The 20,694-nt window shown below is 32.8% G+C and overlaps 6 protein-coding genes across 10 annotated transcripts in view; 3 read left to right on the top strand and 3 right to left on the bottom strand.

Moving 5' to 3' along the window:
* Positions 1–20,694, top strand: part of LOC104769413 (NADH dehydrogenase [ubiquinone] iron-sulfur protein 7, mitochondrial) — a 56,854-nt gene that overhangs the window by 2,031 nt on the left and 34,129 nt on the right. The gene's annotated exons all lie outside the window — the stretch shown is intronic.
* Positions 3,803–5,800, top strand: LOC104769426 (putative uncharacterized protein YDL057W). Of its 2 annotated transcripts, none has more exons than XM_087504576.1 (7): positions 3,803–3,993; positions 4,257–4,375; positions 4,462–4,544; positions 4,636–4,757; positions 4,858–5,022; positions 5,110–5,203; positions 5,290–5,800. In XM_087504576.1, exons 1-7 carry the CDS (start codon positions 3,939–3,941, stop codon positions 5,546–5,548), a joined length of 897 nt encoding a protein of 298 aa, XP_087360702.1. In that variant the 5' UTR covers positions 3,803–3,938; the 3' UTR covers positions 5,549–5,800. The 2 variants fall into 2 exon arrangements, with proteins under 2 accessions (XP_087360702.1, XP_087360703.1); XM_087504577.1 differs by having other exon boundaries at positions 3,812–4,104.
* LOC104769424 (translation machinery-associated protein 22) lies at positions 5,795–8,299 on the bottom strand. Its single transcript, XM_087504581.1, has 7 exons — positions 7,783–8,299; positions 7,250–7,348; positions 6,865–6,923; positions 6,646–6,727; positions 6,484–6,551; positions 6,183–6,266; positions 5,795–6,087 (listed from the first exon to the last, which is right to left on the bottom strand). Exons 1-7 carry the CDS (start codon positions 7,928–7,930, stop codon positions 6,031–6,033), a joined length of 597 nt encoding a protein of 198 aa, XP_087360707.1. The 5' UTR covers positions 7,931–8,299; the 3' UTR covers positions 5,795–6,030.
* LOC104769423 (NDR1/HIN1-like protein 13) lies at positions 9,118–10,476 on the bottom strand. The gene has a single exon (XM_010493637.3). It carries the CDS (start codon positions 10,061–10,063, stop codon positions 9,209–9,211), a length of 855 nt encoding a protein of 284 aa, XP_010491939.1. The 5' UTR covers positions 10,064–10,476; the 3' UTR covers positions 9,118–9,208.
* Positions 13,017–15,502, top strand: LOC104769422 (diaminopimelate decarboxylase 2, chloroplastic-like). The gene is made up of 8 exons (XM_087504574.1): positions 13,017–13,644; positions 13,778–13,952; positions 14,062–14,211; positions 14,347–14,508; positions 14,600–14,785; positions 14,882–15,004; positions 15,090–15,179; positions 15,268–15,502. Exons 1-8 carry the CDS (start codon positions 13,130–13,132, stop codon positions 15,346–15,348), a joined length of 1,482 nt encoding a protein of 493 aa, XP_087360700.1. The 5' UTR covers positions 13,017–13,129; the 3' UTR covers positions 15,349–15,502.
* On the bottom strand, positions 15,620–18,067 carry LOC104769421 (uncharacterized). 4 transcript variants are annotated; one of them, XR_015592634.1, is made up of 7 exons: positions 17,294–17,678; positions 17,068–17,167; positions 16,843–16,963; positions 16,401–16,522; positions 16,172–16,303; positions 15,924–16,083; positions 15,620–15,820 (listed from the first exon to the last, which is right to left on the bottom strand). XR_015592634.1 is itself a non-coding variant. In XM_087504578.1 (7 exons), the coding sequence occupies exons 3-7, from the start codon at positions 16,872–16,874 to the stop codon at positions 15,793–15,795; spliced, it is 432 nt and encodes a 143-aa protein (XP_087360704.1). In that variant the 5' UTR covers positions 16,875–16,963; positions 17,068–17,167; positions 17,294–18,067; the 3' UTR covers positions 15,620–15,792. The 4 variants fall into 4 exon arrangements, 2 of the variants coding, with proteins under 2 accessions (XP_087360704.1, XP_010491937.1); XR_015592635.1 differs by having other exon boundaries at positions 16,172–16,256; XM_087504578.1 differs by having other exon boundaries at positions 16,172–16,293; positions 16,401–16,490; positions 17,294–18,067.

Genomic DNA, 20,694 nt, shown 5'->3' with positions numbered 1-20,694 from the left:
AAATGATTATTAGGGTCGTCATAACACTTCATTGTTTTATTTTTTTTAACTTAACTTAATTAGCGTTGACCATTGGCAACAAACTTCTTATTTTGTGTTAAGCTAGAAATATCGTGGAAGAAACTCTCCGGAGAGTTCATGAACTATGATATTTAATTAATTGCGAATTTGCGATTATAGTAGGTTGTTTGGTCCTTAGTCTTTTTTATTAAAAAAGCATTTGCAGTGAAATGTCTTTGGTTTATTCATTAGTCGCCAATTTCTATGATCTTAGAAGCTTCTGCTGTCCCCTGGCGGTGGCGGGGTTAATATATTTTTTGATCAACTTGGTCCATGGTCTTTGTTTATGACAATGTATTAAAGGAATCTATACTATTAAGAGGGAAGTATTTTTAATAAGTAGACGTAGGTTAAGAAATTATTACATGAAATACCACTGAAAACAGAATAAGGATATATATAAATCATGTATCCAAACAGATTGATATTTAATAGGAGCCAAACAGATTGATATTAGTGGTATTAGCTGAACCAAAATTAAAAGATATAACCTTAAAAAATCGGGTGCAATTAAAATGGGTTCTAAATCGGTTTCCAAATAGATCATAGTCTAATAATAAAAATTACCTAACATTTATGAAAATTAAATTTATTACCATAAAAATCGGACACTTAAATTCAGAATTATATATATGTAAACATATTTAACTTGGTAATATATTTAGATATATTTCTGGAAACAACAATTTATTATATAAGGAATTGAATTGGTCAAACCTAATTTGATATTATAAATGACGTGGTTAATTAAAGAAAGTAAATATATAATTATCAGAAATGGAAATAGATAACATTAGATTTTCAAATTTCTTTAAAAACTTAACAATATTTTTTATGAAAATAAAACAATAATTAATAATAAGAAAATAAATAATGTAACAACTAAAAAAGGAGTATGCTCTTTTATATTGATTTCAAACTGATTAATAAGAAGAAAATATTTAAATTATAGGTAATATGTATATATATATATCCAAAAATTATTATTTTAAAACTTATGAAAGTTTTTAATGTTCTTAAATAACAGAGCTACTAAATTTAAATTTTGTCTAAAATCAATTTTTACAAAATTATTATATTTAATTAAAATAAATAACGATTAATAGTATAAATTAAAATCTATAATAAAATTTCATCGATTATGGTGTGAATTAATTGAAGATAATTGAAGTAATTAGTTATTTTGAGTTATGAAACAAATATTCAAACAAAATATAGGCGATATGATGGCAAATTTTGTGGAAACTATCAACGAATAATTACGAAATTTAAGCAATATATTTGACAAACAATATTTTAATAATAAATGAAAAATCATAGACAGATACTGAACTTTTTCTATACCATTTTTCTATGTATAACGAAATTTTTTGTTTAAGCCTAGAATATATTTTTTCGTTTTTCAATTTTAATAGCACATAATTTTTTTGTTCTTTTTGCTAATTGAAGATCTAATTTGAGTTTTATATTCTTGATTTCAGCGTTCGAATAGAGCATGGAAATGGTTGTTTCTCCACCTTGTGTGTCACTGTTTCTTCAAACCAATGGTACTTTGATCTATTTATTCTTTAAATTTACTTAGTTTATTGACTTTGTAGATTTTATATTATATTAAAGTTTGATCTTTCTTTTTTATGACACACCCTTGATTGAAAAATCATAAATATCGAGTTTTTATTAAATACTAATCAGGATATGGATAAGAGAAGGAAGAGCAGTTGGTAGAACATGGATCCTCAAATCAAGTAATCGAGCTAGATGGTATGAAGCATGACTACATCATTCTGGCTTTTTCATTTTGTTTAAAGGTTAGATTTTCAAATTTGTTTTAAAATTTAATCATATTTTTTTATGAAAATGAAACAATAATAATAATAATAAAATGACTAATGAAACAACTATAAAAGGAATATGCTCTTTTATATTGATTTCAAACTGATTAAAAAGAATATATTTAAATTATAGGTAATATATATATCCGAAAATTATTGTAATGAAAATATTTTATTGTTCTTAAATAATAGAGCTACTAGATACTAATTTTTTCTAAAATCTATTTTTATAAAAAATATTATATTTAATTAAAATAAATAACGAATAATAGTATAATTTAAAATCTTTAATAAAATTTCATCAATTATGGTTTGAATTAATTGTAGTAAAGGTTATTTTTAATGTATCATTAATTTGTGTGTTTTGTTTTTGAAGATTTGTTTTTGAGGATGGCAAACTTTGGTTTGATATTTTGGACTTGGGAATTAAACATATTAAGAAATTTATTGTTTGGTATTTAAATTAGCTAATAATTAGGGTGTGTTTATGAAGAGTTTTAGCCAAGGAGAATGTTGAATCACACAAGAAACAAGTACAAAACCATTTTACCAGGGAGTAGTACAATTAAGAGACTTTAATTGTGACGTGAAGACTATACTACTTGTGATTGATTTTATTGTGTTTAGACTTTTAAATGGGAAAACATGTAATCGTATTAAGAAGCAAGTGCATCCATCCACACATATTAAACTATTTGAAATAAACTTTTTGTATATCAATAATTTCATACCCAATATTTATGAAAATTATATTTAAGAAGTTTCCATAACCATTTCTATTAACAACAACATAACTATATGTTCAGAACCGTGCCATAGTTAGGAAAAAGAAACATTCGCTTAGGGCATCAAAATTTGGAGAAAATATTAGGAGCATATATTATTTAGACTTTAGTCCTAATAAACTTATGTTTATATGAGACTAAATGGTTATGCTAAAATAATGTGTTAATAATATAGATAAATACGAAACAAATATTGGGCTTTGATATGGGCTTAATTAAGTGAGTAGAAAACAATTACTTCAACAATTAAGATTTTTTAAAAAGTTAATAAATATTTAGGGTAAGCAAAGAAATATATATCCCTTTCTCCTCTTTTCTGAACAGAACTCAGTAAACAAAGTTTTCCTCTTGGCACAACTATGTATATGTTACAAGAAATCAAATATTACTTATGAAAACAACACCGCACGTACGTGCGGGTCCGTATCTCGGCACGTACGTGCATGTTTGAATCTCTTACATATTCTTTATTTGTTGGACTAAAATATACAATATCAAATAGTTAAATAAAAACTTAACATATAATGGGCATGACATATTTATTGTCCCAAAATAACATACCACATTTCTCTTACTATTTTTTTTTAATGTGATTATCTTTGTTGATAACAGAAACAAATCCAATCACTCTTTTGTCTAAACCGAATTAAAAGCAAATCAAAATTGGTAGAATATAGATATTGAATGTGTCTAACATTTCTAAAAAATAATACATTTACAAACATAACTTCATATATATGTAATATATTATAAAGCAAACATAGTTTTTTAAATCAACCCCGCACGTACGTGCGCGTCCGAATCTAGTTCTCCTACTAAAACTATCTACTATATCGAATCATTTAAGGCCTTCAAAATTTGTGATTAAAAACAAGGAGACAGCAAATTTATGGACACTTTATCTGTTCTTTTGAGCTGATTCTATTGTTATAAAAAAAAAAAAATAAATAAATAAATTAATTAAAATAGATAATCCCTTACAAATTACAATTATATAGGGGGTAATAAATTATAACCTTGTTATGAAACCGTTGGCTCACAAACACCGTAATTAAAACTCTAAAATATTTGGTACTTTTGGTAAATAATTTCTTCATAGTAAATAGTAGTACAAAACAATTTAGCGTTATAATTTTATTACAAGCTAGCTAATCGGTTAAAAGTTAAAGACTTTGGTGTTGTCACCACCAAGAAGAGCTGAGAGCCTGAGATCGTATCGAAACTTTAAGCTTCGAGGTTTCTATCCTCCGCGCGCGCGACGATGTCGGAGACTCGCCGGAATCAATCTAGCCAAGAACGAATCGATAATAACTCGAGTTAGCTTTTATCTCCTTTTCTCAATCCATGACCCTTTCAACGTACCCAAAAATTGTACCAATGTGTTTTTGATTTTGACATTCTCTTTATCATTTGGATTTTACTGATGTGTGAGTGTTATGTTCAATTGTTCCCTAGAACTACCAATTTGCATTGTGTTGGGCGTTCATTGTTTGATTTAGACTCACTTCTGATTGATCATAGAACAAGTTTTGTTTCTTTAGCCGCTTGTACATTGTTTGTGTTCTTTTTGTCTGGGCAGTGATTCAACAACGAAGAGTTGTGATTGAGAACAGTCATGGTGAGAAACTCGTTGGAGTTTTGCAAGATACTGGTTCTACTGAAACTGTTGTCATCTGCCATGGCTTTCAATCATCAAAGGTGTTTGCTTTTTTCTTTTGGTTACCATCTCATTCTCATTAACTGATTTGTATTGCTTTTACTGTAATCTTTATATGTCCTTGTAGGATCGGATTCCCATGGTCACCATTGCTGATTCCTTTGAAAGAGCCATGATTAGTTCTTTTCGATTTGACTTTGCTGGCAACGGGTGAATGAATCCATCTCACTAGCTTATATCTTTCTCTCTTTTAAAGTGGGGAAGTGATTTGTTGCTTTTACTCATGTTTTTGTGGCTTCAGGGAAAGCCAAGGATCATTTCAGTATGGTAACTATCGCCGTGAAGTTGAAGATCTGCGTTCTGTTCTGCAACACTTGCGTGGTGATAAACGTGAGATTTCTGCGATTATCGGACATAGTAAAGGTAATATCATTGTAAAACTAAGGTGGACTTTATGTTTTTGAGTTTCAAGAAGGTATATGTAAGATCTGAAGCGTTGTTGTTGTCACTGAATTATGTGCAGGTGGGAATGTAGTGCTTTTGTATGCAGCAAAGTACAATGATGTGCAGACTGTTGTAAATATCTCAGGAAGGTTTTTTCTTGAAAGAGGAATCGAAGGCCGGCTTGGTAAGGATTACTTCAAGAGAATCAAAGAGGATGGGTTCATTGATGTCAGGAACAGAAAGGGTACATCTTCCAGCATTTTTTTTTCTTTTGTGAATGTTAGAGCCTCTTAACACTTAAGAGGCAACTCCTTCCCTTTATTTGTTGCAGGAAAGTTTGAATATCGGGTAACAGAAGAGAGTCTAATGGACCGTCTCACAACCAGTACTCTTGAAGGATGTCTCTCAATTCATGAAAACTGCAGGTCTATCATACATATTCTATTAAGGATTTGTCTCTTTTGGTTTCTATCTAATAGAGGAACTAATGATGGTTCTCTTCAAATTTCAGGGTCTTAACAGTTCATGGGTCAAAAGATAGGATCGTGAATGTAACAGAGGCGTCCGAATTTGCGAAATATATAAAGAATCATAAGCTGTGTCTTATTGAAGATGCTGATCATGAGTTCACTTCTCACCAGCATCAGCTTGCTTCTATTGTTCTCTCATTCTTCAAATTGGATCTCAAGAAAGATGGCGAGTCAGGTGACATCAGTACAAGTAACCAAGACTCCATGAGATCAGTTGTTCCTATTAGGTCGCGAATTTAAATAGCTTTGCTGAGTCAGTTAATGTCTTAGTTGAGAGTTTGATATGATAAACCACTAGAGCACAGTTAGAGATCAAAATGTCCTTATGATGAATAAAATCTCAGTATCAGGTTCAATGTTGTATATGTCTCAACACTGATTCGATTGTAACGGTTAAGAACCGGTTTTGCCAATGAGAGTATATTCAGAGCCTAAAACCCGGAATGGTGAAAGCTGATCATGGGTCAAGGTTGAAGAACACATTCATTTCAAGACACATTTTTAATATTATGACCCACCACCAAAAAAACAGAAACGTTTGGAGAAACCTGTCTGGAATTATCGCAGCCGGAATAAGAAAATAGTATGATAATCCAAACTATACGTTATGTTGAAAGTTATTATCACGATGCGATTTCCTCCAAACACAAAGGAGAGTACTCAGGAACTAACTCGTCTACATGAACCCGCCATGCCACAAAACAAAGAACAAAGGCGATCCATCAACCAGCCTGCACCTTCTTCCCATCTTCAATGAAGAAAATGGATCTTTCAGGTACCTGGATATGGCAATGCAACAATCATTAGGACGGATTGTGAAGCAGATCTACAAACAAGAACAAATTAGGGAAGAGAAAAGGATAAGTAATGTTACATCGGGCCAAGTGTCTGTGATGAACTCAACGATATCATAGATTATATCTCCTTGAACATCAATTTGTTCCTTTTCAGTTGGTCCCTGAAACACATAAATTTTTGAAAATCAGAGTGGTTCAAAACTCGGATAGAAGTAGATTTCATAGTTATCTTCGGAGCCCATATTTTGAAATTAGAAACTCAACAGTTCTAAAGCATTACAGACTCTATGAAACCATAAGCTGCCAAAACCAGTATCACTAGTCTGTCTAAGCAACAAGTTAAGCACATTTGTATGCAATTCATCTTCTTATACATACCTTGACAACTGATGCTCCTGTGGCAAACTTCTTCCCGAGCTTTTTAGAGGCGTCACTGAGTTTTATCCCTGAAGAACAAATTTTTAATGGACAAACGAATGAGGTTTGTTCCAGCCAGTAAGATGACTAAGATATCTCACCAAAAAAAGGTAAACAACTCACCAAACAGTTCAAGTCCTTTCACAATGGTGATACACTTACGCTTGTTGCGCACAACCTTTTCAATAATCACTTCTAGTCTCTCCTATGTAGGTACCATAAGCATTATAAAATTAGACAACCGGATAAACAAGTCCACATGAAAAACCACGAAAACGAAAGAAGTATGTCTATCATGGAAAATTGGTAAATACATTATTAAGGTTGCACAAAATTACTTACTTTCTTTTTAAGTTTTCCCCCTGGAAGGCGTTTCACTTCCTCCTTCTTGGATGTCCCTCCTATATATATTTGAAAATCCAGTGATAACTGATTAGAAATTTAACAAAAAAGCCAAATCCTTTCAACATAGGCATCAACACCAAATCAGTAACTCTAGAAATTCTCATTCATGTTTAACAGTTCAACTGCAGATTCATCAGCCAAAGAGAAAAACATCACAGATGCTTCCAGCCATTCAATTGGAATTGTGCATAAGCGATATAAAGTAACAAATACGTGTAAACATTAGAATACAAATATCAAGTACATTGCAGAGCCCTATTGAGAGAGAAAGTAAACTTGCAAATATATGAACACGCGAAATGAAAAATGCACGGTTACATACCAGTCTGAGCTGAAGATTGAGCCCCATCAGCACCACCAGAAGAGATTCCCACCGACTGAAGTTTGTCAGAAACACTACTTGCTGCCTTCTCGTTAGCCTCTGAACATTTAAATACATTTTAGTCAAATCAAAAATATTAGTAAGCCGTCAAATCAGATAGTCATTAACTCATAACCAGTAGAACCGAAGTACAAAAGGGTACAAAATAAATCGAAAAATTTACACATTAGCATTACAAATTGATGATACAGTACAGCATTCAAAATACGCAATGACATGATAGCTTATCAAGACCTGCTTATTAAACGCTTGCAAAATAAGATTCACCAAACTGAACAGAATCATAAATATCTGATGAATCAAGTTAAAAACAAAGAGCTTCATCTTTTGATTGTGTGATTATCTTTATACCTTTCAATAATTGAAAACTCGAAGCAATAGTCTATAAGGTTGAACATTTTTAGATGGGATTCTAAAAAGTTAAAAAAAGTCGAAACATGTGAAATTAGGGTTTGATCTAAATATGAGGGTACCTTTGAGGAGATCAGGATAGAGATCGGGGGCGTTTTCTACGAGCCAGGGCTTACATCTGGCGAAATCGGGACCAAACTCGCAGTATTCGGCAGGAAGAGAACAAACTCCGCAGTACAAAACCTTCACCGGCTCGAGCTTCTCCGCCATAGATTATATATATTCCGAAAGTTCCTTTTCGAAAAAGCGGCAATGAGATTCTTCCTTCTGTAGCAAAGTTGAAGCGAGTGATGATGATGAGGTAGATAGAGAATATGGTTTCTACGGCGGAACAGTCCCTTCTCCTTTTTTTTTTTTTTTTCTTCTTTTTGTTCGTCGCGTTGCCCCCGCGAAGAGAGATGATGTCGGAAAACCAAACAGTGAAACGAAAAGTGAAAAAGGGGCTTAGGATATTGTGTTTGGGCTTCAGATTTTTATTATTTGAAAACGACAAATATAATTTGGGCCCAGATCCAATACACCACAAGACTCTCTACATTGAATTTTTCTCTTTTATCCGTTTTAAGACGCACCTAATACAATACATTTTTGTCAACTTTTTCATTTAAATGCGGGACTTTTTTTTGCCGTTTTGGGTAGCGCCATGGACAGATTCCTTCCTCTCGTTTTTGGTCACACCGACATTGTCCGTAGTTGGATAAGATCTCACGATCCCTATCCTCCTTGGTCGATAAAACAAAATACTACTAGTATATGCACTTAAAGACGATTTAATAAGGTTAATGAACCCATTTATTTTCATATTTTTAGGACAGTATGGCCGGGAAACTTGTCTTTTAGGAGATTTTTTATGGCAATATATAATTTAATGTGCTGTATCAATTCAAACCCACCACATAACACATTCATGAATCGGAGGGTGGTAGGAGTCCATAGTATTAATTTTTTATAACATGCAAAATATTGCAAACTGCTTAAAGAGAGATGATGATGATGCTTCAAAATCTAACACATTTAACACATCTCTTGTGTTCTTTCTCTTCACGAACCCCACGGCATCTTTTTGCATTTTTAAGGTTCTGTTTTTATTACTACTACTATGATCTTTTTTAACTTTAATGCTCACTATATACAACTCACTGCTGCAAATCTCCAGCTTTTTAGTACTCTTCATTCCCTTATATACTGTATTACATTTATACTATTTTTTTTTTTGTATCCATTAAAAAGAACATAATTTCAAAAACAAGAAAGTTCCAAACAAACAAACAAAATTATAAAATAAAAATCTTAGAAGCCGTGAATTCTCTGTGGTCTTCTTCTACTTGACAATATCTTATCTCTCTCTCTCTGACTCTTCTCTGAATTTTTTCTTTTTTGTGTTTTAACTAACAAACTGAAAGAAATCTTCTTTTGGATCATTCCCAAAAGTTTTAACAAATCCATAAAAATAAAAATAGAAAAATTTTCAATTGTGAAAAGTTTCAACTAAAAACTCCATTTCCAGACCTTAACACTAAGATCAGACTTACACTTAGTTTTTTTAGAAGTTGCTATAACAGGTGCTTTCCCTTTTGGTACACTTCCTTCAAAACCTTCACAGCTCACTTTGATCTCTACTCCTTCACTCTTCAGCTTCCCCATTATCATCTTCACTTTAGTCCTCATCTGGATCTCATACCCCACACGCGCGCGCGTCAGATCTGATCTCAAATGCTTCGCCTCGTCCGGATCTAACTCACGCGCCGTTGTCGACGTAGCGATCACTCCGTGGAACGATGTCTTATTCCCGTTATCGCTAAAAAACGCCGGCACTGTTCCGTTCCCGAGAGCCGTACCGGATTTAGCCGACACGACGGTGACGACGAAAGGATCGTACGAGAAACTGAGGTGTTGGTTTGGATTCTCCGAGAGGAGAGTGAAGTTGAAGAAGGAAGAGAGATGAGAGACGGAGGAATCGGAGGAAGTGGTTAAGTTAACGCGTCCGATACGAAGCGAAGGAACGGAGAAGGAAGGTGGACGAGGATGGTAGATCACGTACATGGCGGTGGCGGCGATCGCAGTCATGAGAGCTAAGATGAGAATTATGAGAATGGACCAGAAACAGCAGCAGCAGCAGATTCTTTTGCAGGTTGGTCGAGATTGGTGGTGGTGACGACGGCTGTAAGGCTGAGGACGGTAAACCGGACGGTTAGCTGGTGGGATGTAGACTTGAGGTTTTTGGTTAGCTGTTCCGTTGGTTGTTGTAACGGCGGCGGGAGCTGGAGGAGGTGGGATGGATGGAACTCCGTTAGTGGCGGTTGTTGTTGGTGGTTTGGAAGCTGGGAAGACTCGCTCTGTCATCTTTCTTTCTTCTCCGATTGTGTTTCTTTCTCTGGTCAGATCTGAGCTCTCACACAACAATGAGAGAGAGAGAGAGAGAGTGAGATAAAGAGAGAGACAATAGAGAGAGTTTTTTTTTTTTTTGTGGAATCTTAATAGCTTTAAATTTTAGTTTTATTATTAATTTTCTTTGGAAGTATTTATTTATATTTATTGCTGTTTTAAAAAAAAATAATTTTTTTTTCTTTCAGTTTTCAGTTTTTTTTTTTTTTTTTTTTGTTTACTTAGATTTTTGTGAATGTTCATGACTTCCATGCCCAAGTCTGTGGAATCTTCATTGGGTGGTAACAAATATTTAATGTAGATGATTATATTTAGTATATTTATACAGTGTCTCCAAGTAATATACAAATAAATTTATTTGCTGTGTTTCACACTAAGATTTGTTTTTTTCTCATTTTCAAGATTATTAAATTTTAGGTGCTGAAGGCTTCTTCCCAGCCAATAAAGAAAAAATCACACCAAAAATTTTCAAATCTTATTAGTAACTCAAATAGATTTTTTTTTTTTTTTTTTTTTGGTCGACAACTAAAATAGACTTAAAATTGGGTTATATAATTGTTATAGTGTATCCATAAACTCAAATGAAGAAAAATGGGGGAAATGCGTTACATTTGTAGATGTAATTAAAAAGTTTAAAAACCAAATAAAATGACGGAAGAAATAATCCACCGACACATAGTAGTGAGTGATAGTGGTAGCAGTTCACTGCCCCTTTTTTTTATTTCTTTAAAAAAATGAAACGAGAGTGCACGCAATTGAATCAGTTTGAATTTAAGTCCGTGCAGGTTTTAAAAAAAATTAAGTGCGTGCTGCAGATATTGGAGTAATAATGGATTAGGGATCCGAAAGTTTTAAATATGCTGGTAATTAGAATAAACAAACCCTTTTTGTTCAGAGAGTAAATCCCAAGTCAATTATTTCTTCATTAGCTTCATCGGCAATGCTGCTCTGCTTTTAATTTTTTTTTTGTTAATCCTTTGTTTTCGAGCTCTCAATTCCCAAGGTTTTAACGTGATTTATAATTCATTACTAGTACTAACTAGCTCTCTAACTAAGTATCGTTTAGACTTTTTTACCACACTTCAATTATCACCCGTCAAGTGTCGACTTCCATAAAGTTTTAACTCAACATGCATCACATTTCATTAAAAGATAACTGCATTACAGAGTAGCCTTGTCGGAAAACTACAAGTGGTTCCGACCAGCAAGGTACATAAACATTAACGATGGTACACATAAAAGGGAATAATATATACTGTAGCCTTCTTCGCCAAAGTGTCCTCCATACCCCATAAAGTCAATACATCCGATCCAATGATCCAATCCAATAAAACATATGGTAAACTTTGTTTTTAACGTCTTACTTTCATTCCTTTGAATTCAAAAAATTTACATTGTCATTTGTCGAGCATGAACACTTAAAACAAATATCATAAAAACAATTTTAAAACATGAAAACACTTAAAAACAAGGGTTAATTAGGAGAATACCACAATTTTGAAAGTTATTTAAGAGAATACCACAACAACATTTTTTCATTGGAAAATACCATAGGGTCCACGTTTTTTTTGGAGTGAAAAGACTTAATCACTCTTTTCTGTTTTAGTGTTAGATAGAAAGAGTGAAATATTTGGTGTGATTTTTTAAAATAGCATGTAATATTTATATTTTACATGTTATATTGAACTAAATAACGTTTAATTGTAAACCCAAAATGACAAATAATCTCGTTTTAATTATAAAATCTAAATCCTAACCATCTAATTTCGTTTTAATTGTAAAATCTAAACCCTAACCATCTCATTTGTGAACCCAAACCGATATATAATTTCGTTTTAATTGTAAAATCTAAACCCTAACCATCTTATTTGTGAACCCAAACCGACATATAATTTCGTTCTAATTGTAAAATCTAAATCCTAACCATCTTATTTGTGAACCCAAACCGACATATAATTTCGTTTTAATTGTAAAATCTAAACCCTAACCATCTTATTTGTGAACCCAAACCGACATATAATTTCGTTCTAATTGTAAAATCTAAACCCTAACCATCTTATTTGTGAACCCAAACCGACATATAATTTCATTCTAATTGTAAAATATAAACCCTAACCATTTCATTTGTGGACCCAAACCGACATATAATTTCGTTCTAATTGTAAAATCTAAACACTAATCATCTCATTTATGAACCCAAACCGACATATAATTTCGTTCTAATTGTAAAATTTAAATCCTAACCATTTTATTTGTGAACCCAAATCGATATATAATTTCGTTCACAAAACAAAAATTACATGATATTTAAGCAAATAACATGTAATATATGTAATGGGTATAAAAGTAATTGTATATGAGGAGAGAGAATGCACTGTGGGTCCTATGGTAGTTTCTTAAATACTTTTGAAAATTGTGGTATCTAGTGCATATTCCCTTAAAAACAAATAGCTTAACAAAACATTTTAATCACTTGCACGATAATTTGTCTAAATAGGGCTAGATTTTCGATAATGACTTTTAGTAGTTTTGAGACACAAACCTAACATGTCCGAACAATAAGTAGCACAAAACTGAGGGCGAAAGAAAATGAAAGCTAGAGGAGAGGATCAACTGATTTGATCGCATTGACAATCACCTTTCCCTTTTACGAAACTAAATAAAGTACAGTATACAATATGAACCATTGAAGATGAGTTAATTATACAGTCTCACAAATGACACATATGATATGAGGCAAAATGATTAATACAGTATGCAAATTTCAGTAGTAAATTAATTTTAAAAATTTAAACAGTTATTCACCTTTTTTTTTTCATTTGTTCTATCCAAATTTAATTGTTACACACTACCGGCTATCACCGGACCTTTTAGTCTGGTTAGTTTATTATACCGGATAATATCCAAAACCGGACCTGACCAAAGCTACCAGATGCCACGTGTAATGTTGACTCTTTTTCGAAACCCTTACTGTAACTTACTCTCAGTCGCCACTTTCACACAACTCACAAAAATCATCGAGCTATGGCGGCAGCAACTCACCTTCTCTCCCAACCTTCATCTCTCCGTGGAACTCTAAACCAATACCAATTGAATCAAACCTCACCACTCTCCAGACTCCCAATTCTGTCTCTTAAATCCACTTTGAAGCCACTTAAACGCCTCTCCGTGAGAGCCGCCGCCGTTTCACAAAACTCCTCCAAAACCCTCACAAAGGAATCTTCTCCTGCGTCGTCGTTCGATCACTGTTTCAAGAAATCGTCAGATGGGTTTCTCTATTGCGAAGGAACTAAGGTTGAGGATATCATGGAGTCAGTCGAGAGAAGACCTTTTTACTTGTACAGCAAACCTCAGATCACTAGGAACCTCGAGGCTTATAAAGAAGCATTGAAAGGAATGACGGCTGTTATTGGTTACGCTATTAAAGCTAATAACAATCTCAAGATTTTGGAGCATTTGAGGAGTTTGGGTTGTGGTGCTGTGCTTGTCAGTGGGAATGAGCTCAGGCTTGCTCTTCGTGCTGGTTTCAATCCCACCAAGTAAGATTCTTTTAAGTAAAGTTCATCCCTTTAATAAAGTTGGAATAGTGTTTGACTTGTTGATGGAATCAGAATGTGAGGATATTGATATGAATGGTGTTGTGATTATGTCTTTGTTATATGAAATGAACAGGTGTATTTTCAATGGAAATGGCAAGTCGTTGGAAGATTTAGTTCTAGCTGCTCAAGAAGGTGTTTTTGTGAATGTCGATAGTGAGTTTGACTTGAAAAACATTGTGGAAGCTTCAAGAATTTCTGGTAAGCTGGTCAATGTACTGCTGCGTATCAATCCTGATGTCGATCCTCAGGTATGGTTTCATTTATCCTTTTTATTATTTTTTTAGCATTATGTCTAATGTAACTGGTCTGTACAGTTTGGATATGAGTGAGCTTTTTCTGTTTTGTTACAATTTTCAGGTGCATCCATATGTAGCTACTGGGAACAAGAACTCAAAGTTTGGTATCAGGAACGAGAAGCTTCAATGGTTTCTGGATGAGGTGAAAGCACATCCTAAAGAGCTTCAGCTTGTTGGAGTTCATTGCCATCTAGGCTCTACCATTACAAAGGTAACTCCAGTTAGTGATGTAATCAGATGAATATGGATTGTTTTCTGTTTGTGTTTTCCATGTTTGCTTTTGCTCCGTCTATTAAATATTGAGTCTTGAGCTCTACATATGTGTATATTTTTATGTTGATTCCAGGTGGATATATTCAGAGATGCTGCGGTTCTCATGGTGGAATACATTGAGGAAATACGGCGTCAAGGCTTTGAAGTTAGTTACTTGAACATTGGTGGTGGTTTAGGGATAGATTATCATCATGCCGGTGCTGTCCTTCCTACACCCATGGATCTCATCAACACTGTAAGAAGAACATCTCAAAAAATCTATCATTCATCTTGAGCTCTAAATTATTGGAATTGGTAGAATCTTTACAATCTTTGATCTGTTTCAGGTAAGAGAGCTTGTTTATTCACATGAGCTGCATCTAATAATCGAGCCAGGGAGATCTCTGATTGCAAACACTTGCTGTTTCGTCAACCATGTAACTGGTGTGAAGACAAATGGAACTAAAAACTTCATAGTGATTGATGGAAGTATGGCTGAGCTTATCCGTCCCAGTCTTTATGATGCTTATCAGGTAAAAACAAATATGCTACTCACAGCAGCATCTGCAGATTTTGGTCTCTTGGAGTTATGCTAAACATCCTCTTGTTCTTGTTTCTTAATGCAAAAGCACATTGAGTTGGTCTCTCCTCCACCGCCTGAAGCAGAGGTTACCAAATTCGACGTAGTGGGTCCTGTCTGTGAATCTGCTGATTTCTTGGGCAAAGACAGAGAGCTTCCCACTCCTCCACAGGTATGATGAGGATCTGATTCTGTTTTGACAGCTCACAGCTCAAGTAACGTGGAATTTTTAAATGAGTTTATTGTATTCATTACAGGGAGCTGGTCTGGTGGTTCATGACGCTGGTGCATACTGTATGAGCATGGCTTCCACTTACAATCTCAAGATGCGTCCTCCGGAATACTGGGTACCAACACATCTTGTTCTTGTTTACTGGGAGAAATTGTTATAAATATTAACTTATTTTCTTCAATTTCTGTTCTTTGTTTTCGCAGGTTGAAGAAGATGGATCCATCACTAAGATAAGGCATGCTGAGACATTTGATGACCATTTGCGTTTCTTTGAAGGTCTTTGAACACTTGAGATTTACTCGTCATTGTTGCTATTTAGTTCAATTGTATGATTATTCGGAATCAGAACCACAATGCTATTGCTGTTTTAGATTTTCACATTCTGTGCTTTAATTCAAAGTCCTCAATGAAGTGAGTGATAATTATATGAATAAGAAAGAGGTCACAAGCGAAGACCAACAAATAAAAGGTGAATTTGTGGGTTATGATTATTCTTTTGGTTTCTTCTTAGTTACTACAAGTCCAAAGTTGTTCATTGTCCAAACAAAAAAAGACTTGAGAAACTCAATAAAGCTATTTCAAAACCAGGAATAAAGATTACACCGAACCAACGATGTTTTCAGTGGGATCATGGGTCAAAAAAGCTATTTAATAACCCAACAAAATCTTTAATACAAAGTGTACAGAAGCATCAGAAAACCAAAAAAAAACCTAGTCAGTAATGGATGTCAAGGACGGCCTTTGAGATCACCTAATCTGTTTTGGTTTCATCACACAAAAGAAGAATGAAAAAAAAACCTCAGGTTACAACTTACAAGTAACTCAAAGATAAAAGAGAAAGCCAGTAGAAAAAGGTTACCTATGAAACCGAATGCTTCTATACAAAAGCATGATGGTAAGTAAAAGCGTAGCCACAGCTGAACACAAATGCCCCAGTGAATGCCCACTGATGATATATCGATTGGTATTGTAAATTTTGTTGTCTGCAAGTCCTTGAATCTTGGCAATAGCGTAAGCCGCTGCATTCATCATAATAATCAGAAATTAGAAGAGAAGCAAATTCTAACAAGAAAACCGTAAAAGTGGTTTTTGAGTTTTTAAAAAAACCTGTTGCCCAGAGCCAGAATCTAGAGTGAGTATACTTGGGAGGTAACAAAACTGTCATGACGGGAATCACCAGACATGGAATCAACTGGAACGTCATGCATAACCGGAGATCATTAAACACTCTGCCATCAACTAAGACACATATAATTTCAATCCGAACCTGACTAAAACAAAATCACTGAAAATGTATATTAACAGAGAAGGTAATGGTTTCTGGTTTGAATGTTACCTGGCGTAAGCAATGCTGAGAAATGATGTGAATAGAAGCAAGATGAGGCAACTTAGTCCCACTCTCTCCCCCGCTCTCTCAACCAAAAAACTAGAGAAAAGCGACGAATACGCAATCAATATCTGCAATTACCGTCATTAATCAAGAAACAGCTATTCATAAACATTTCCAATCCGGTAAACTCTACACCCAAAAACCTCCACACAGCCTCAATCCCATTAGATATAGAAAGATTCTTTACAAGTTTTGTTCACAATGTAGTACTTGTAGAAACAACAGAAGAAAACTAAGTGCAAACATAAAGACTCATCTAAGGTTTCTTTCTATAACTAAGTGCAAACATAAAGACTCATCACTCATCTAAGCTTTCTTTCCATATATAGCCTATAAGATAGTTCACAGGACAAGTAAAGGTGAAATTGGTGGGTGAGAAAAAACGAACAGGTAAAGTGTCCCAGACGATTCTGTTGTCATCAGGTTTGAGATGATAAAAAGCAGAACCAAAGGCGAAGCTAGCAATACCAGCGTAGAACAATGTCCATCCCCAGATCTCACCTTTCAAACTAACATTACAACAAATCAAGAAGTTAAAACACTAATCAAAATCCCAAAAAAAAAAAAAAATGTAAAAAAGAGAAGAGAAGACAGTAATAACTAATAACAAAACCTTATATTGAAGAAGCTTCCACCAAGGCAAAGAACAAAACCAAGAACCCCAATAATAAGAAAGGGAAAGTTGGTTATCACATTCAATGTGTTAGGCACTCCTGTTCACAACAACATCAAAACACACACCTGTCTCTCATTATTATTATTACACACATGCAACACACAAATAGAGAGAGGGGAGAGAGAGAGAGAGGGAAGAGAGTGATATGGATGATTGATGATACCCATGAAATTGCGTTTATCAGCAAAGAGATGGTGACGAAGAGGAACTTTGGGAGTGATGAACATGATGATTAACCAACACATAAACGATCCCACCATCAAAATTCGTTTCCTTTTCCATCTCCCGATCTGTTGCTCCGTCAACCACACCATTTTTAATCCTCTCTCTCTCTCTCTCTCAAGAATTGTATAAAGGTGACGCCTTTTTATTTGTAGTTTAGTTTTCTGAGATGGCTTACTCAGTAATCAGTGTTACATACAAGCCAGGTTAAGGAAAAAGAATGGCAAAGATGGATTTATTGCGAGTCGCTGTTTGTACAAATGTTTCGATTTAGAACAACGTGCGGCGGAATCTGTCTTTTTTTTACTACTTTGGTTGAGGCTGACGGGTACGACGACGACGATCCCATTTCTTTTATGTTTTGTCGCTGTTGACCAGGACCATCAAACGTTGCCGTTTCATGTTCTTTATTCTTTCGCAATCTAACCCTTGTATGTTTCTAAATGTGCTTGTTTGTGTGTGAAATGCTACAAAAAAAAGTATTCCAGAAAACAAAAGAGTATATATTTAAGCAGAAGAAGATGAAACCAAACTATACGCAATATATGTATCTATTAGCATTAAGTATTAACTATAGAGAGAAACCAAAACATTGATAAATCAGAAACATCTTGCTTCACTTGTAAATCAACGAAAGCAACTAAGAGACCAGAAGGATGGGGAACACTTTTTGCATTTGCCTTTTTTTTTTTTTTTTTTGATCTTCTTTTTCCGTTTTGACTTTTTTCACTATTGAAGTTTATATAGTAAAGTTTTGTACGGATTAAACAAAAAACCCATCTGGACTTGGATAACCTTAACAACACACGTCGTCTCGTCATTCAATAACTTTATGTGTTTGGTAGTAAGTATAAATCTGCCTAATCATGACCCCAAACTGAATATTCTACAGTTATCCAATTAGAAGAACCAATCAAAATACTATAGACCATCTATACTATTAATTGAATTGGGGAGTACACTTAGGGATAAAAAAAAGAAAAAAATATAACATATATCCATGTTGCCAAACAGACCCATTTGCCTACATAATAAAAAAAAAATTAAACTTTCCTAAAACAATGGTAACAACTATTAAAGAAATAAATAATTAACTTTTTTATAATTGGTTATAGATTTCATATCTATTTTTTGATATGGGTATAAAGCATAAATAATTAATTTCGAATATATTAAGTTATCCAAATATTTTTCTAAATTAAATACTAAACATGTATAGTTTTCTAAATGAAATTAAAGCCAACAAGATTACAAAATGAAATTTAAAATATTATAATAAAAACAAAATTATTTCTATTAATAATTTCTTGAATTTATATAGTTATTAAAATTTTATAGAACAATAAGAGTTTTCCGCAATTAATAACATACCAAAAATGTAACTTATTATTTAACAAGATTTCCATAACAAATGAATCTAATTAATTTCGAATAGTATTTATGAAAATAACTTAACTTAAATTTAAATAGATGATTTATTTTAAGATATCTTGAAATAAAATCAGTAATTATTTACCAAATTTCTAAAATTTAGGGATTATTTCTAAAACTAACCTTATATATGTACTCTCATCGGTATAATAGGAAAATCTAGACAATTAATTCAAAATTCAAATCTAATCATCCATATAGATTCAAACATATTGTATATGCATTAACTGAAAACGAAATAAGTTTTTAAAAGATTTTATATAGATTTTTTAGTTTTAAACGTAAAAGTAAAAATGTTTACTCTTTCCAACTTATAAATAGAGAAATCGACCTAACATTCACATATCATATACAGTTATGCACCACTCTAGCATTATTTTTGTATCTCTTTGTTTCTGTAAAAATAAAATAAAAAAGTGTCTCTGTATTGAGTTTGCATAATATACCTCTTGCTAAAATCTACTATATTCTTTTTTTAGTTCGCCAATACTATGTTCTATGTCCAGTTTATGATTTATGATTCTTATGATTTGTTAAATTTATAATTTTCTATCGTGTATATAAGCATATATAAATCAAGATCTTTTTTGAAAGCATATATTTTTCTACCTAGAGATTGTATATAAAGGAAAATTGTGGTATGAACGGATGTTCATCCAATTGACATAGCATCTGCAAAACAAGAAAATTACATTTGATTGCTTAAAAGAAGTCCACATTTTTTATATGAACCCGGTAAGTCACAAAATACTATATTAGTGTTTGTTTTCTTCAGTTTTTATATAGATTTATTTAAGAAACCTCCGTAGGAAATTCTTATTAGAGTATGTAGTTGAGCTTTGCATTAACATTAATTAACTTTTGAAACCGGCAAATACAGCAAGGGGTATGTATACATAATCTATATAAGTACAATTAATCTTCCATGACTATACTGTAATCAGCTGGATGTATTAAATTATATTATTTTCTTATTTTTTCAAATATATGATGTTAACAGTCTTTATTAAAATGGCACTATAATATATGGAAAAGAAAAAAAAAACACACATGGCAGTAAAATTTTATAACATGAGCACCTTGAAATTTGTTTTTAAATCATGTTATCTTTAAAAAGTCTATTAAAATTTTCCTTGAAATTTGAGTGTTTGAGTGTTAATCTTAATACTTTTTAAAATTTTATAGACTTTTAAGTCATGGTTACCTTGAATCCCTAATAAAATATTCAAGGTAACGATGACTCATAGTATAAAAATTTCTAATTAAAATCTTAAAGTACTGATTAACACTCAAACACCCAAATATTCATAAACCAAAATGACAAAATTTTGGGTTAATGACGTTATACTATATAAATATGTTTACACATGCTAAATAAATAATTTTAATTCTTGACGTGTTCTATTAAATATTAAAATATATTTAATTTTTTCAAATAAATCTTACTACTTTCAATTGAACTAGCATAAGTTCAAAAAAAAAAATACATAAAATATGTTTTTTTTTTGCCAGCTCATAAAATATGTTCTATAACCGTTAAAAGGATTTAAAAAAACATAATCTAATATAGGTGAAACATCTATAAAATAGTAAGAATAAAGAAGTCAATTAATTTTGTAATATTTTTATTAAAACATATGATATATAGATATACTATGAATTATATTTATGTTTATTTCATACGGGAGTTCAAGAATTTATGTTTTCGTCCGATTCCCTCCCGTTTTCAATCAGAAAATACAAATTTTTCTCATATCTGGAATGTCCCATATTAGGAATGCTTTCTGTTATGCAACGAAAATTTGAGAACGGGTGTAAGACATAATAGAACTTGACAAAACGAAAAGAGAGTTACGGCCATCCTAAATATTTGTATATGTTTCAAACGGGTTTTTATCGCTGTTAGCGGTT

The sequence above is a fragment of the Camelina sativa genome, chromosome 20 (assembly GCF_030686135.1).
Source record: "Camelina sativa cultivar CO46 ecotype springtype chromosome 20, ASM3068613v1".
NCBI lineage: Eukaryota > Viridiplantae > Streptophyta > Magnoliopsida > Brassicales > Brassicaceae > Camelina > Camelina sativa.
Note: the sequence above shows the minus strand (reverse complement) of the source record. Positions and strands in the feature narration are given on the sequence as shown.